This window comes from Lepidochelys kempii, chromosome 1 (genome assembly GCF_965140265.1).
Source record: "Lepidochelys kempii isolate rLepKem1 chromosome 1, rLepKem1.hap2, whole genome shotgun sequence".
NCBI lineage: Eukaryota > Metazoa > Chordata > Testudines > Cheloniidae > Lepidochelys > Lepidochelys kempii.
The window spans coordinates 253,406,648-253,424,489 of NC_133256.1; the positions used below are offsets into that span (position 1 = coordinate 253,406,648).

Here is a 17,842-nt window from a genome sequence, read left to right on the forward strand (position 1 = left end):
TAGCATTGCCACTGACTTGAAGGTATAAGTTGTCCCCAAATCTGTAATGGTTGTGGGTGAGGACAAAGTCACCAAACTCAGCCACCATGTGGGCCGTGGCCTCATCAGGGATACTGTTTTTGACAGCTTGTAGTCCATCCTCATGGGGAATATAGATATAAAGAGCTTCTACATCCATGGTGGCCAAGATGGTGTTTTCAAGAAGATCACCGATGCATTGTAGTTTCCTCAGAAAGTCGGTGGTGTCTCGAAGATAGCTGGGCGTGCCGGTAGCGTAGGGCCTGAGGAAATGACCTGGCATGACCCTAAATATCAGCCTGGTGCTCTCCAGTGGCACCATGACCCTCACCCCAGCAGTAAAGGGAACAAATACAGCTCCCTCTGCTCCCCCAGTCCTGCTCCACCCCTGGCACTTCCCCCTGGCTCCTGCCCCAGCCCCCCCCCCCCGGCACTTCTCATCCCCCTGTACCCGCCCCCACCCCATGTCCTCGGCACACCCCTTGGCCCCTCCTACTTACTCCCAGCCCCTTCCCTTCCCGTCCCTCTGGCCCCGCCCCAATCTCTCCGTGCCAGCGGCTGAGTTCGCTCCCCCTCCGATGGGGGCGGAGTCTCTGCCTCCTGCGCGTCACTGGCTTCCAGGCCCCACCCCCGGGCGCTTGCTGATGACCTCCGGCAGGCCTTCTCGCACTCTCCCTGCCGAGTCCGAGGAGGTGTCAGTAGGCGGTTACGTCATCAGGAACGCGACAGTTTCTGGGGCGGCGGCGGCGGCGGTAGTAGGAGCGCGGCGCGTGCGAGAGTTGCCCGCACGTGCCGCGGCCGGAGCCATGAGCTGCCCCGTGACTTGCGCCGCCTGGGTGCGCAGGGGGGTTGCCAGGGAAACGCCCGACAAGGTGAGAACCCGCGAGCCGGGGAACGCGCCTCTTCCCTGACCCCCCCCACCCGCGCGCGGGCCGGCGGCCGCCTCGGAGCTGCCCGCGGGCCGCCCCTGGGGCAGGGCCACGGTCCGTCCCCGCGGCGCGCCGGGCTGAGCGGACCCGTCCGGGGCTGAGCGGGGCCCTGCGCTCCCCGGCCGCTCGGTCTCAGCGCCTTTCCCCTTCTAGGTGCGGCTCAGCGCGGAGGAGCTGAAGCGGCTCGTCGGGGAGGCCGCGGAGACGCTGCGGTGAGTGTCCGCCTTCCCGGGGGGGGGGATCCCTCCGTGTGCCCCGGGGCAGAGCCTGCCCTACCAGGCAGGGGCGGATCAGGGCGCCCGGGATACGTCTCGGTGCACAGCGGCATGGGCCCAGCCCCGCCGCCGTCCCCACTGAAACCCCCTGGCCTGGAGGTGCTTTAACCCCGGGCTGGCTGGGGAAGAGGGATTGGAGCCCAGGGTCTGCCCTAACTGGGTGGGGCTGGACCCTGCCCGCCGGCAGCGAGGACTCCGGCAAAACGCACTGAGTCCCTGCCACCCTTCCAGCACTTGCCTGTAAGTCTCCTTGAGCAACAGACGCGTTGTCCCATAGTTCATTGGGAAAGAATCCCAGAGCATCTCAGCACAACAACAGCGGGATGTGTGCCCCCCTCCCTCCCCCCGACACACAGGGGTGAAATCTGGGTGTCTGTCCCCCAGTTTAACTGTGCAGTGTCCGCATGGCCTTGAGCAAGCTGTGTGTGAGTTTTGAGGCTGGGGAATGGGGAGATTAGTCATCTGTACTTGCCCATTGATAGGGAGTGTTGTCAGCTCTTGCAATTACACAAGTGTCTCAACTTTCATGTTAAAAAAGAGTGAGTGTCTGGCCCTGCTGATTGTGGAGCAACGCTTGAAAATGTGACCTCCGCTCCCACTCTCCCCTGACTCAAAAAACAGAAGACAAATACAAGGAATCTCATACTTATTTGTAATAACATGATTTTTAAACCCATCTCTTGATTTTTGGCTGTCTGATTCAAGATTTTTGAATGTTTGGAAGAGCCAATACTGCAGACCTGAAAAACAGTTGACGTTAAATAAAAAATACCTATATACCAGAGGTGGGCAAACGACGGCCTGCAGGCCACATCTGGCTCGTGGGACCGTCCTGCCCAGCCCTTGAACTCCTGGCCCCTCCTCCACTGTTTCCCCTTCCCCCACAGTTACGCCACCGCACGAGACTACAATCTCCTGCTGCTCTGAGTGGCATGGTAAGGGGGCAGCAGTGGGGGTTGAGTAGGGAATCCTGGGGGGCAGTCGGGGGAAAGGGAGCAGGGGGCGGGGAATGGGGGGGTTGGATAGGGGGTGGGAGTCCTGGGGGGCCTGTCAGGGGGTGGGGGTGTGGATAGGGGTCGGAGCAGTCAGGGAACGGGGGGGGTTGGATGGGGATAGGGTCCCGGGGGGACGGTTAGGTGCAGGGGGTCCTGGGAGGGGGCAGTCAGGGGACAATGAGCGGGGGGACGGGGGTTGGATGGATCCAAGGTTCTGAGGGGGGCAGTCAGGGGGCGGGAAGTGGGTGGGGGTGGATAGAGGGCAGGGGCCAGGCTGTTTGGGGGGCACAGCCTTCCCTACCCGGCCCTCCATACCGTTTCTCAACCCCAGTGTGGGCCTCGGGCCAAAAAGTTTGCCCACCCCTGCTATATACATTCACTGAGAAATAGCACACCACTCATTTTACCTAGGTGGAGGGTAACAGTGTTTATTTGTTAGAAATGATCTTCTGGTCCCCAATGCCACTGGGGCTCTGCATTGGTGCAGTGGTCTGCCAGGACAGATCTGATTGCGGGGCCCGAGTACCATGAATTCCATGTGCATTCTGGTGAATATTGTCAGCTCCCCTCCACCTGATCTCAGCTTTCATTATTTAAAAGTCTACCCTTTTCTTTACAAAGAGAGCTTTCAAAATATTAAGCAATTACCATACTTGTAAGTTCTAATGGCTGTCCCTAAAAATCACAAATGTTATTTCTTTATTTCTGGTCTTTTAGAAGTGTAACCTTTAAGAGTTGCTTCCTCCCCCCTTGACTTTATAATTCTACTGCTGTTACCAGTAGCTTTGCACATATAATTGTAAACTGCATGCAACTTTCTCTTATGGATTCTCTCCCCCATCCCCATTTGAAAAGTATGCAATGCAAGATTTGAGGAGCCTTTTGTTGATAATTATGCATTTTGTTAAAATTCATTGTGGAAGCTTAGAGAATCACATCTAACAACTAAAAACGTACTTTGTAGAATTCATTAGAACTCCAGTCATTTTATTTCTGTACAAAGATCACAAGTCAGATTTAAATTTAGAATATGTAATGATCCTGCTACCAATTTTTACTCTTGTTATAAATGTCATATGAAGGGCAAGTGTTGTTTTATAAAATAAGTGACAAAAATAGCTCTTCAGCAAGCTCTTTCAAAACTGAAAGATCTTTGCATTAGATATAGATTAGATATTAGATCCAATTAAGTGAGCTGTAGCTCACGAAGGCTTATGCTCAAATACATTTGTTAGTCTCTAAGGTGCCACAAGTACTCCTGTTCTTTTTTGTGAATACAGACTAACACAGTTGCTACTCTGAAAGAGTTCTATTATAGACACCCTTGATCTTTGTGCATTGGTGTCAGTGGGAGTTTTGAATGCAGGCATAGTAAATATGCCCACTTGGGAGCAGTCTCTCTTGGAGTTCTGTCCAGTGTTAGCAGTTGGGTGTCCTCCTGCACAGTGTTGTATTAAAAATAAAAATTCAAGAATTGTTACATTGCTCAACCTGCTCCTGTTCAGACCTCTGCATTGTATATGTTGGCAGAATCTGAATCATTGCCTTGGGGAAGGAAGCTTTGTGAAAGTTTAGGGTATTTGGGATAGGTTTTTTTTCCTGTAGCAAATGTGGTGTGAAGCAGGTAAGTCTGCTACAGATACTTAACTAATGAAGCATATGCTTCTTTTGGACAGAAGCAAAAAGAATTGTTGGAGCCACTGGAGTCTTTCAAAGAGTGGGTGGGGCTGGTCATATCAGGCAGGAAGACATTTTTAGCAGCTCCATTTTGGGTGAATGAATCAGGGGATGTGATTTTGTTGTTGGGGATACCGGAGAGGTTACTGTAAAGAAAACAGGCTATAATGAGGGCATAAATGAGAATTTCAGCTTATGGGATATAGAGGGAAGATCAGATCTTCAAATGTGGTGGAAGAAAGAGCAAGATTTGTATATAGGCTGGAGTTGTGTGGAGAACAAAAAAGAGGAATCAAAGATCAAACACCTATGTGTAAGAGGGAGGATGATAGTGTTGTCACAGTAATGGAAAGGGTAAATGAAGAGGGGTTAGGACACTCAGTTTTAGCCGTTTAAAATTAAGTCGTATTCTATCAGGAAGACATACTAGAGAAAATGTCATTGGTAGGCTGAAATGCAGGTCTAGCTAGGAAGAGACAGGAAAGGAGTGGGAAAATAGATTTGAGAGTCATTGGTATAGAAACAATAGTTGTATTCATGTGAGCAGGTAAGTTAATATTCCAGTGCCAGTCCCCAGAGCAATTTAGTGAAAATGTTCCAAACTCTTAACCGACTCTCACACTGATAATTCAGTGAGTGTTTTTTCCTTATACAGAGAAGAAGCAGATAGTAGTGATGAAGAAGAACATGGACAGGCTGCAGAAGACAGCATGGATGTTGCTAGTGGTGAGACAGCTGAGCCTCCTCAAGAAGATGGGGACCAGGAAGAAGACACTGAAAAGCTGAATGATGATGAGCTGGCAGAGTATGGTTTGGATAAATATGATGAAGAGGAGAATACAGGTAATGTCAGTCTATTTCTCCTGTCAAAAGTGCAGTGTCAATGAAGAACCAGGTGTTTCTCTTTTAGGTTCGGTTAATGTACTTATTGTGAAACTGTCATATAGCTTTACAGGTTTCCTCAACAAGTGCCTTGAAATTCAAGGTTTGAAAGGCCCACTTGCCCAGACTCAAGTATAAGTTTGGAGAAAGCTGAGTGGAGCTAAGGAATGGAGTAGCTGGAGCTATTGGCCCTGTCCGTGTGGGAAGGGAACAAGGCAGAGAGCTGTGTTGGTAAGGCAGTAGCTCTCTTAGGATATATCTACACAGCCCATGGCAGCAAGCCTCCCAGTCTGGGTCAACAGACTCAGTCTGGCAAGGTTCATGCTATTGCTGTAAAAATAGCTGTGTAGACAGTGCTTTGAACTTGTGGCTCTGGCTCTGATGCCTAGGGAGCGGGGTGGGTATCAGAGCCCAAGCCGCAACTTCAGAGCGCTCTCTATATAACTATTTTTAGAGTGTTAGTGTGAGCCCCAAATCTGTTGACCCAGGCTGAGAAGCTGGCTGCTGCAGGCTATGTAGACATACCCTGATTTGGAACAGCAGCTCCCCTTACTGCAGTTCCAGTGCAGAGCAGCTGCACCGTCTTTGAGCATGTTTCTACCAACAATACAGATTTATCAGGGAGTTCCTGTTGCTTAGGTTTGGAACCTGTACTTCTCTCTCAATTCATTCTTAAGTTTTTGAAACAATGTCCTGCTCTTATATTGAAAGAAATGCTTCATTATAGCTACAAGTGCAGGAGTTCCTAGTCTGATAGCTCTATCTCAAGCATGGAAAAAAGGGTTGTGTTGTCTCATATATTCAGTGATCACAACTCCATTTATTCCAGGGGTGGCCAACCTATGCCTGAGAAGGAGCCAGAATTTACCAATGTACATTGCTAAAGAGCCACAGTAATATGTCCTCAGACACACGCAAACACCCCGCCACCCTCCCCCACTTCCAGCGTCTCCCACCGACTGGCAGGCCTGCCGATCAGCTGTTTTGCGGCATGCAGGAGGCTCTGGGGGGGGGGAGCGAGGGCATGGCAGGCTATGGGGAGGGGGCGGGAAGGGCTGGACTGAGGGGCGGGGCCTGTGGCAGAGCCAGGGGCTGAGTAGTGAGCCCCCCCCCCCCCCCCCGGCACATTGGAAAGTTGGCATCTGAAGCTCCAGCCCTGGAGTCAGTGCCTATACAAGGAGCTGCATATTAACTTCCGAAGAGCCGCATGTGGCTCTGGAGCCACAGGTTGGCCACCCCTGATTTATTCATTTAAAAAAAAAAAAATCTTCCCTTCCTCTGAAAAAAGCCACTGTTGTGCTTTAATAAATGGTATGTTTGGTCCAAATATTTTTGTTGCTTTATTGTCTTGAGAAGGAAAGTGGCTGCCACTAACTGGGCTGTCCTTTTATTTGTCTATATATAAAATACACCCAGAAGAGGAAATATTTACGTGCATGTGTTATATAAATTCTCCTCTCCATAGTCACTTGCCAAAAGTTCACTACTGTGCAGTTTTTTAATTTGATTTTTTTTTTATAATTAGTGCCCCATTGTAACGATGCTAGTTCTCCTGGGACCCAACTGAGAGTGCCAGTTCAGGACGAATTGCTTAAAGCAGGGCAGTTATAGCCCAAGGCTGGGGTTTTTCCACCTCTAAGGCAAACCAAACCAGCCAGCCAGAGAGGACTTTGGTTTTAGCCCATTGGCTAACCACAAGTTACACAAGTTTTCCAGTATCACCACCAATGCCACCCGTTATGGGGACAAATGCTTATGAAAACCAATACCCCAGTAAAAGAAAAAAGGCTCTCTCGATCCCAAAGGACCAAGCCCCAGACGCAGGTCAATATACAAATCAGATCTTACCCTCAAATTACGCTGTTGCCAATCCTTTAGAATCTAAAATCTAAAGGTTCATTCATAAAAGGAAAAAGATAAATGAGAGCTAGAATTGGTTAAATGGAATCTATTACACACAGTCATGGCAAAGTTATTAGTTCAGGCTTGTAGCAGTGATGGAATAAACTACGGGTTCAAATCAAGTCTCTGGAGTACATCCACAGCTGGGATGGGTCATCAGTCCTTTGTTCAAAGCTTCAGTGTAGCAAAGTTCCTCCAGAGGTAAGAAGCAGGATTGAAGACCAGATGGAGATGTGGCATCAGCCTTTTATACTCTTTTCCAGGTGTAAGAACACCTCTTTGTTCTTACTGTGGAAAATTACAGCAAAATGGAGTTTGGAGTCACATGGGCAAGTCCCTGCATACTTTGCTGAGTCACAAGGCATATCTGCCTTCTCTCAATGGGTCAGTTATTAAGGACCATCAGCTACACGAGCCATCAAGCGGGCTAGGCAGAGCTGACACCAACTTCTCTGGGGTGTCACCCAGAAGCATAGCATAAGTTTGAAATACAGACAGTATGGAGCCAGATTCATAACTTTAACTACAAAAATGATACACACATATAGACATCATAATCATAACCAGCAAACCATGATCTTGTCTTAGACACCTTACTTAACTCCCTTTATACAAGATTTGGTGCCCCTACTGGACCTTGGTTGCACAATGATCTATACGGTCCCAGATTACGTCAATAACGTCACACCCATAATTGTTGTTAATTGTGATATACTGAAATTTTCATTATAGATGCTGTGAGCCTTGGAGACACCTTAGCCAGTCTTACGGTATATGGGAGTAACGAACGTGATCCTTACGTCACTATTAAAGATACTGTAAGTTTTTTTTTTTTAATCTTTTGCGGTCTTTCAAGGTTTAGGCATCTTAAATAGCATAAACTAAATATTACATACAATTTTCAAAAGTGGATACGGGACTTAGGCTTCTAGATGCCTAAGGCCATGCCTACATTACAGACTTTGGTTGACACAAATTAAATTGTCATGAAGCCCCCCAAGTTATATTGCTTGTGTGCGTGTATACTTGGCTGCTTGCATCAGCTCAGAGCATACTCAACAGGAGTGCTTGTGTTGATGTAAAGCGTGGTGCACCATGCTTTGCAATCCTAATGTGATACTGTCCGACACAATGCCTTCTGGGAAGTTTTTGCAGTATGTAGTGAGATAAAATGACTTGCCCAGGGGTCTTTGGGAACTAGGGGTCATGCATACGAGCAATATAATAACTTGAATGGCTTTATGCCAATATGCAGCTTCCCTCATCCATATGTCCATAATTTTTGCACCTTTTTAAAAATACCACAAACCTGCATAGCACTTTTTGCTATCTGTCGTCTCTTGACAGAAGCAGTAAGCCTGCACAGCTCTGCATTGGTCTCATGAACATTGCAAATACAGGATGCATGATCCTCCAGTATTTGCAGACCCATAGGAAGAACCATAGTGATGGGGGATGTGACTTTTTCTTTGAGGACATATTGTTAAGGACTTAGCAAAAAACAACTCAGAGTTGTTCATGGTGTTCACGGAGCAGCTACAGACCCCGGAGCCCCACTTCTGGGCCTGGGAAATGAGCACTGACTGATGGGATGACATCATAATGCAGGTTTGGGATGACGAGTGGTGTCTGCTGAATTTTGGATATGAAAGGTGGCGTTCCTGGATTGGCATCCCATGCTCAGCCCAGCCCTCCAGCACATGGACACCAAAATGAGAGCTGCACTGATAGTTGAGAATCAAGTGGTGATCACACTCTTGAAGCTTGCAATGCCAGATTGCTACCAGTCAGTGTGAAATCATTTTGGAATTGGAAAATCCATGGTAGGGGCCATTGTCATGCAAGATAATTCTATGAAGTGTGTAGGATTATTAATTGTCAGGACTGTGATTCTTGTCAATGTGCACTACATTGTGGATAGATCTGCAGTAATGGAGTTCTCTAATTGCAGTGGGGCAATAGGATGCTTCATCAGTATCAATGTGGGCTGGTCAGGGAATGTGCATGAGGCTCGTATCTTTAAGAACACAGGACTGTTCAGAAAGCTGCAAGCAGGAATATTCTTTTCCAACAGGTGGATTATCACTGGTGATATTGGAATACTGTAGGGATCCTGAGGGACCAGGCCTACCCCTTTCTTTCTGGCTTATGAGGCCATACACTGGCTAACTCCACAGCACCGAGGAAAGATTCAACTACCACCTCAGCAGGTGCAGAATGACAATTGACTGTGCTTGCAGTAGATTGAAGGGACGCTGGCAGTGTTTACTCACAAGACTGGATCTCAGTGAGAAAATCATCTCAATGGTTATAGCTGCCTGCTGTATACTAGATATCTTCCCTAGTACTCTTCTTTCTCCTCTTCAGAGTCAGGCATTCCAGGGATGTAGAGGGGGCACCCTTCAAGGCTGCAACAGCAGCAGCTGTCAATAAAACAGACAGCTGTATCGTTGGATTTATAGCCACAGTGGAAAGTGACGGATAAGTTTCAAAACTTCCTTCCCTTATTTTCATAAATCTTTTTAATAAGACATGCTTATTGACACTTCAGCTTTGGAGTGCCTCTGCACAGCACTGCTCTTCAGCCCGAGCCATAGTGTGTATGGCCTGCCAGGAGCGAGGATGGGAAAGCAGAAGGGAATTAGGATTTTTTGGTTGTATGAAACAATATTTTGGTCCTTATTTCCATGAGTATAGGGCAATGGCACTGAAGATTGGTACTATTTTCTCCAGGCAGTGTTGATTTTAGCTGATGTCTCACTCCTGAAGGTAACAAAGGCACAGAATACAGCTGCTGCTGGCATTCTGAAGCTGCCTGCCACTAGCTTGTTGGCTGCAATGGTGCCAGGTGAGCTCGTCACAGAATGGCATGGGAAAGTGTCCGACCGCAGAGGAAGAAATAAGGCTGCTGCTCTAGAAACCTTCAGAAGTGGATTGCAGAGGACCTCCATAAAAATTTCATTGAGATTTCTCGGGAGGATACAAGGGACATCCCTGTAGGGGACCTGCTCTGCATGCCCTCCCCATACCAAATCCTTCAAGGCAATGAAAAGCTGATAGCAACTCTACCTCTGTTTTACTGCTACCTATACTTGTATGAGTAAAACAATGAAAAGTCTAAACCTATTTCTTGTTAACTTGGGGATGGGAAGGGTGTCGTGTTTACATTTAAACACTTAAAAAAAAAATGCATGAACGCACTTAAGCAAGGTTCCTTCCCCTTCATCGGTGTTGCCAGCTTTGCCCGTTACTTTGGGGTATGCTCATTTATTAGGGTTACTCTTCTGGGGGTGCGTCTGTAATTCTATTAATGTACCGCTTGTGTCACTTGTGTTTTCATATGAAGCTCTACTCCTCCCTTCTGCAAGTCCCGTCCCAATGGAACTATCTTGCAGGACCTAGGTTCCCCGGGGCTGGGTTCCTCCAGCCCCAGAATCAGATGAACACACACATATTAACAGAGCACGTCTGAGCAGGCTGGGTCGAACAGCACTTCCAAGCTGCCACCCTCATATGTCACAGGTTCAGCACGTCCCTATCCCCACTTTCACGTTACAATTGTACTGGTAGTAACCCACTTGATGAGCAAACCCCACAGTATTTTTGGGCGCTACAGGGATCTTTACCTTAGGTAAGAGAAGCGTTGCTGCAGGGTAAATGGGGAAGCTAAAAGCAGAAGAGTAAAGTTCAGAGAGAGAGAGGGAAGCAACCAGCTTAACCATAAACGTTATTTATTGAATAATAGTGATAACTACACAAGGAGAGCCTAAACCAACATAACAGTTACATTATTAAAGGTTACAAAAGTCATATATAGAAAATTACACCTGATCAAACAAGTCAGGGTTAGAAAGTTATACCTGAGGTAGAAAAGAAAACAGAGAGAGAGGGATCTCCCCAATCCATGAAGCTTGAACTGGTCGGGGTTCTCAGGTGATGGTGGTAGCTCAGGGTCCTGAGTGCTGGAGACAGGCAGAGCCCCCAGCACGATCAGTCAGGAGAAGATATAATTCCAGTGGAACTGATGTAGAGTTTGGCTCCATGCATCAGAACATACTTGAGCGTGGGTAGGGGTTTCTTGTAGGGAAACAAGAATGGTTCAAGGGAAAACACTAGATTTGTTTATGGGTAAACTGATGACTCAAGGGTTTTCTTTAGGCTAGACAATAAGGGCTGACCACTCCTAGCTATGGGTGGTGTTCCTTCAGGGAGCTCACAATGCAATTAGACTGCTTCAGTATTTTGGATATCGATCAAAGATTTATTACTAGAATTGGTCTGATAACTGCTGAGTTGGGTGTGTGCGGGTGTAGGTTCATTAACATCTGGAGCTGAGATTCCCCCAGGATGCAGTGTTTCCCTGCTTCTGTGGTTGCAGAGTTCAGTGCCGTTCTTGCCTTGGAATCTCCTTTCTCCATTCTGTATGCTAATGGAGATGCCTCCCTGTACCATCTTTGATGCAGATGAGGCTAGGGGAGTTGCCATAAGCCTATCACCCTTGTCAGGAGGGGTCTAGGTGTGTCTCCCGCCGCCTTTTAATGTGCTCTGCAAGTCTTTTCTCTGTTCAGTTTTGGTTCAAGCAAAGGCTTGGGTGGGGTTGGGGGGTGTCCTTCAAGAGTCAAACAGGCTGGATACTGTGCCCTGGTTCCCCAAGAACACAGCTGACTGGTATCATAGAGCTCATCCATCCTTGGTTGGCATGACCAGCTGGACTCCCCTCCTGCCCCTCCATGTCCTTCTCCTCTCTGTTCACAGTAGGGTTCTCTGCCTTGGTCTGTATGGTGCCAGTGGGGTCTCTACAAAGTATGGCATGCAGCTTGTAAAAGCTGCAGGTCTGTAGCTCAGCACCATATTGATTGTTAGCCTCCCTCTCCTTGTGGTATGTCTGCTGCAGTTCCTTCGTTTTCACAAGGCACTGCCACTGATCTGTCATACCCCTTCACCTAAAACCATGTGCGACCTTTTCATGGATGTCCATGATTCTGTGCTGGTCCATAGCTGTGTTTGCACAGCCTCTTCTCACGCAGGCCCAGGAGATCCAATATTTGCTGTCTACTCCGACAGGTGTTTGTCTAGAGCATGCAGATGGCTTGGTCAGTTGCAGACAAGGGGATACTGCTAAGTGTTCGTGGTAAGCTCGGCTATCAGGAAAAGGCATTTAAAAAATGTGCAGTATTTTAAGGAGGGAGTTGGCTTCTGGTCTCTGTGACCCCTGTAGAGTGGAGTTAACAATTGTGACTAGAGCAGTCATTGTCTGGCATTGTGAGACAGTGGCTGGAGATCTGTTAGGATTGACACAGGTCACACAGCATCTGCACTTGCTCCATGTCGACCTTTGCAGCTCAACGCCATCCAAAGAAGTGGTTCTACTGCATCACCTTAACGGGGTGCTTACATCATGTGGGGACTAATTTAGGTGTAGATGCACACACAAATAGGTTGACACAAGGCCACTTACTTTGACCTAACTTTCTAGTGTAGACCAGGTCTTTAGTCACCTTTGAAAATAGGTCACGTAGGCACTTTTGAAACTCCTAAGTCATGTAGGCACTTTTGAAAATTTTACCAGTTGTTGTCAGTGTTCCCTCTAATTTTTCCCACCCATGTGCAGAATGAATTTTTTGTTATGTGCACCAATATAGAGGTGATGTGTGAGACATAACCTCCATATTGGTGCACATAACAAAATTAATGTGGCGGGGTGGGGCTGAGGGGTTCGGAGCGTGGGAGGGGGCTCTGGGGTGGGGCTGGGGATGAGGGGTTTGGGGTGTGGGAGGGGCTCGGGTTTGGGGTGTGGAGGGTGAGGGCCCTGGTTGCGGGTGCGGGCTCTGGAGTGGGGCCGGGGATGAGGGGCCCAGGGCTGGACCAGAGGGTTGAGGCTGGTGGGGGAGAGCTCCGGCTGGGGATACGGGCTCTGGGTCGGGGATGAGGCATTTAGGGCTGGGCCAAGAGGGTTGGGTTGCAGGGTGGTGAGGTCTCCGCTGGGGGTACAGGCTCTAGGGTGGGGCTGGGGATGAGAGGTTTGGGGTGCAGTGGGACTCTCCGGGGCTACGGTGGGGAGAGAGGGATCTTCCACCTCCTCCCAGCCCTCCCAACTCTCTCTCTTCCCCGCAGCAGCACCTGGGCTGGCAGGGAGAGGCTCCCCTCCCCCGGCTGCGGCAGGGCTGGGCTCGGGGAGGGGACATCTCTTTCCGCCGCAGCCCTGGGCGCCTGCGCGGTGCTTAATAGGCAGCTGCGTGGCCGTGCAACTCAGAGGGAACTTAGGTTGTTGTCTGATCAGTTTGATCACTCTTATTGCTGGCCGGTTAATTTATTTTTCTCCATAGTTGTAACTGCAACATTTTGGGAAGTCATTCAATTTGAAAATATGCATGTCTTTATTTTTTTAACATAGCACTGAAAGGAACACGGCTGATTTGGGGCTTTTCTAAACAGGGACACTCAAAGTTAAGTCAAATTAATTAAAGGTGTGAAGTAAAAATACATTACAGGGCATTAAACCCGTGTATGGATACTCTCATTCAGAAGTAAAGTGGCCATAGTTTTCTGTAGCTGAATCCCAAAGGGATTTCACTAATGTGCTTTCATTTCACACCTTTAGTTAATTCAATTTAACTTTCTTCTGAGTATTGTGTGTAGGCATGCCCCTTTAGAAATTACATATCTGAACATTTCTTAGCCGTCATTGTTACAAATAACAGCAATTGTACACTTTAATCCAGTCAGAGTAGTTTCCAAAATTTTGGAAAAACAGTTAGAGTAGGCTAATAATTTAAAGAGGGCTTGTTAAACTATATAGAAGTTCAGGGTGTGCAGGCCAGGTAGGAATGATACCGATGTGTGGGGGAATAGGAACTGAAGAGCTGGTGATTTTGGGGGGTGGGGGTCTGGAAAGATTTTGGGCAGCAGATTGTATTGTGTTAGGGGTACTTCTCAGGAGGTGATTTCATTTTCAATACTGACACACTCTATTGAATCCATCTAGGCCCACATAAACGTTCCCTCAACTCATTTAATTGTCTAGTCTCACTGCTGTGACACTTCCCCTCTCCCCTTCACCTTGTAGGATGGCCTCAAGGGCTTGGCTACCTGACCTTTTTCAGTTAGTGGTAAGAATTAATATTCTGTGCTTCAGAAAATTTTAAATTTTTTTTAACGCCTTAAGTTTTCTCCCTCCCTTGGCCCTTAGGAGCAATATGAACAGGAAGATTTTTTGATTAAGCCCAGTGACAATCTGATCATTTGTGGAAGAGTTGATAAGGACCACTGCAGTCTAGAGGTTCACCGTGAGTAAACAATATTTGGTCATAAAAGCGGGCCTAGAAAATACTCTGCTTATCCAGTCTGATCCCTATGGCTTTGCAGGACTGCTCCCTCTGTTGTTCTTGATTTATCCTGGCTTTTGGCTAGATGGTGGCATCTGGCACAACTACATTTCTTGTGCTCTTACCTCTGTAAAATAACTGTTTAACAAACACTAATGAACCCTGACCTGTATAAATATACTGAGAACCTGTACAGTGAAACATCAGCCCATCAATAATACTCTATCATTCTTATTTTATAAATACACGTAGGCAACAAGTGTCTCTTATATACCAGATGTTTTAAACTAGTCTCACGAATACAAATGAAGATGATGTAGGTGTGCAAGGCATAAACTGAATCCGTGTGTACTTGATGTAGATAAGTACATCATTCTTCGGTCTGTTGAATTTGTCACCTAAAGTAAATGTTCTGTGGTGCCTAACGTTATATAGAGAGGCTGTGGCTCTATGTTAGAAACTGACAGCATCACAAATCTAGCTTCCAGACATTATCTCTACATTGGGAATATTAATATTTGCTCCATCTGACTGTGGGAATGTACTATGTAGAGTGGCTTATTTTTCTCTCCACTGACATAAGTGTTTTTCAAATTCTCTATTTCAGTTTATAATCATGAAGAGGACTCATTTTATGTACACCATGATATTCTCTTACCTGCATACCCTCTAAGTGTGGAGTGGCTTAACTTTGATCCTAATCCGGATGAATCTCCAGGTAATAAATGTCTTGAGGGTGCCAAAAGAGATCATAGCTGTCTAACAATAGCAATTTTTGAATATGAACTGCATAATTAACTTAAAATGCTGTGACTGAATAATGATCTCCTGCAGCAATATTAACACAGAAGCAAAGCCAAGACATGGGAGGAAAAATTAAACATGGTGGTGAATGTAACAGGGGGTGCTCACCTCGAGTACCTCCTAGAGACAGGGTGTGATACTGCAATCTTTGTCTCTGCTCATTGCACCCCCTGTAGGTTGCCGACCTTGCAAGATGAGTCTTCAGTGGCTCAGCCCTCCAGCCAAGTTGCACAGTTGAAAAATGAACCCCTTCTGGGGTAGCAAATAGTGCACCAAACTGTCTCCTCTCACCAGGGTCTTCAGCCCGGTTTCTGAGCCCTTTAAATCTGGCCCTCTGTTCGGGCTTCTGAAGGAGTCTTGTCCCCCTTTTGGGCTTAGGGCCCCTTTGCCAGTGGGGGAACCTGGGCCTGCCCACTACTCCAGGTTCCAGCCAAGGAGTCCTATAAACAGTGACATATTGCTTCCTTCACTTAGTTGCTGCTGCATTCCCTGGGGCTCTTCCTACCTGGTCCCTTTACTTTCACCTATTACCTTAGAGTTAAAGTTCTCAGGTATAAAGGTCTCTCTCCCAGGTCCAGTAAATGCAGCCCATCAAGCTCCTTTCTCCAGAGAGGAGCACCCTTGCTCATCTTTCTGGTCCCAGCCAGGAACTGACCTGCTATGGTCCTGCATCTCCTTTTATCTGAGCCTGCTGGGTTCTGATTGGCTGCTTCCTTCTGGCTTTTCTAGGGAGACCTGGAGGACGCACCTTCACTGCTCCTTTCTGGAGCAGGGTGTAGTTGGACCTCAGTGCTTCCAGCAGGGGGCCACAAAGAGCCGGCCCATCACAGTGAACAATTTTTTTTTTAGAGCTGTATGTATCTGCAGGGTTCTTTTAGTAATGTCATTATACCAAATGACTAAACTAAAACACCAATACTAATACCAAAGGCAAACCAAATCTACTAGGCAGACTAAAGGAAAACTTTTCTTTAGACTTCTTGTTTGCAGATGTGTTTGGTTTTGTTCAGAGAAGACATGGCCAACAGAGTCAACCAAATTTATTTTAAAATAACACACTAAAAATTATATTTTATAATTTGGGGGGCTGTACATAATTTTCTTTGCATTTTTATCATTAATTGTACTAAAGGGAGGGTACATGCATAAAAATGTTGGCTCCGAGTACAATTGTATGACAGGATTGCTTGTGTTGGTAGGGGGCAGGGCTCAACAGCCCTGGGGCTCACTTCTGGTTTATGTCCTATGTTCCTAAAGCTCATGCTTCAGGGTTTCAGCCAGCCACTGCTCATGGCAGGGTTGTGAAGGGATTTTTCGCCCCGAGTGTGTTCTGGAAGATTGGGGTTTTTTTAATCTTTTTCCTTTGAAGCCTCAGGGATGACCATGGCATGGTCTGGGCTGACATGGTCTGGGCTAGGTCTCTGAGGTGGCATTCTCCATTCATTCATTCATTCTCTCTCTCTCTCTCTCAGAGGTGATGGCTGGCTAGTTCTTGCTGACAAACTCAGGGTCTAGCTGATTTAGTCTAGCTTGAGAATTTTATCTCAAGTCAGATTGGTAGTGATGTTGGGGGATTTTCACTTCCTTTGCAGTGCCTGAGTGCACGTCACTTGTAAGGATTATCTGGTCTATCTCACTTAATCGTTTCCCTGCCACTGCAGGGGCATTGCGTATTGGTGCACCTTGATCCCTCCTATTCTGTGCCTGTGGCACATAATAGTCTGATCTCCCTGGGCAGTAATACTTTGGTCTCGTTTTGGATGTTGGGTTTAGCGTGTGGGTGCTGGGTGGTGGTGGCAGCGGCATGTGCTATACAGGAGGTCATACAAGATGATCTAGTGGTCCTTTCTGGCCTTAAACTCTAGAACTCTGCCTTTTTGCAGGCAGTTTCTGCTGATGTATCTTTAAATGGACACTAACCATGTACAACTGGTAAAAAATATGCCATTGAAAGACTCTGGGCACATAGAAGAGGAGTACTTGTGGCACCTTAGAGACTAACCAGTTTATTTGAGCATAAGCTCATAAGCTGTAGCTCACGAAAGCTTATGCTCAAATAAATTTGTTAGTCTCTAAGGTGCCACAAGTACTCCTCTTCTTTTTGCGAATACAGACTAACACGGCTGCTACTCTGAAATCTGGGCACATAGGCATTAATTTAAAATAAGTACTGAAATAGACAGCTTGGTTGTATTGCCCTACACTCTTTGCATATATTAATCTAAATCAACACTATAGTTGGCATTTGGGTTTTTTTCTGCAGGAAGTTATGTTGCAGTGGGTAACATGACCCCTGTTATAGAGGTCTGGGACCTTGATATAGTGGATTCTCTAGAGCCAGTCTTTTCCCTTGGAAGTAAAAAAGAGAAGAAGAAGAAGAAGAAAAAGGGAAAGAAGGTAAATAATGTGTGTCTGCTGATCTATTTAGATTGTAAAATCTGCAGGCAGGGACCATGTCTTTGTCTTTTGTTTGTAAGGTTATGAGCCCAGTAATACACACAGATACTTGCATCTCTGTTTTTTTTTTGTTTTGTTTTGTTTTTTAAATTAAAGTGTAAGGTCTGGTTTAGTTACCTCTGCCAAAGACACTGCATCTGAAAGATATTATTTCGGCAGTTCACAGAAACTATAAACATGGCTCTGTCCAAATAGCTGCTAATCTATACATCATCCAGCTCAAGGGCCCACTCTTCTGCGTAATTGAGAAAAGGATTTACTTTTTTACCCCCTCAGACCTTTAGATAGTAAAAAGCCCAGTGGAGTAGGGTAATGATTCTATGTAATTTGCTGCTGAAAAGTTTGGACATATGAGTAATGTTTGCAGTAGCATTTCATTAATTTAAAAATCTAGAAGATCTCTCTCATGGTTACTGGGTTGGGGAGAGAAAAATAGGAGGAGGAAGGATCCTGGAGGGACTCCCATTTACTCAGAACAATGTTCTTTGTAGCTTAACCCTTTCATTTCCTAACTTAAAAAAAAGGTAGGCATTAGGAGGTGGTGAATCAGTGTTGATTGAGGAGAAGGGGGCAGAGTG

The 17,842-nt window shown here is 46.7% G+C and overlaps 1 protein-coding gene across 4 annotated transcripts in view; it reads left to right on the forward strand.

The window, feature by feature from the left end:
• The first annotated feature begins 706 nt into the window (after nucleotides 1-706).
• PWP1 (PWP1 homolog, endonuclein) overlaps nucleotides 707-17,842 on the forward strand; it is a 62,147-nt gene continuing 45,011 nt past the window's right edge. For 2 of the 4 annotated variants that reach the window (XM_073324604.1, XM_073324594.1), the window contains exons 1-7: nucleotides 707-890; nucleotides 1,101-1,159; nucleotides 4,550-4,737; nucleotides 7,411-7,496; nucleotides 13,868-13,964; nucleotides 14,611-14,721; nucleotides 17,071-17,204. In XM_073324604.1, the coding sequence (XP_073180705.1) occupies nucleotides 825-890; nucleotides 1,101-1,159; nucleotides 4,550-4,737; nucleotides 7,411-7,496; nucleotides 13,868-13,964; nucleotides 14,611-14,721; nucleotides 17,071-17,204 (741 nt within the window). In that variant the 5' untranslated portion in view covers nucleotides 707-824. Of the gene's footprint in view, nucleotides 891-1,100; nucleotides 1,160-4,549; nucleotides 4,738-7,410; nucleotides 7,497-8,801; nucleotides 8,889-13,867; nucleotides 13,965-14,610; nucleotides 14,722-17,070; nucleotides 17,205-17,842 lie in introns of those variants that run through there. The other 2 variants (XM_073324614.1, XM_073324623.1) reach the window with 2 other exon arrangements.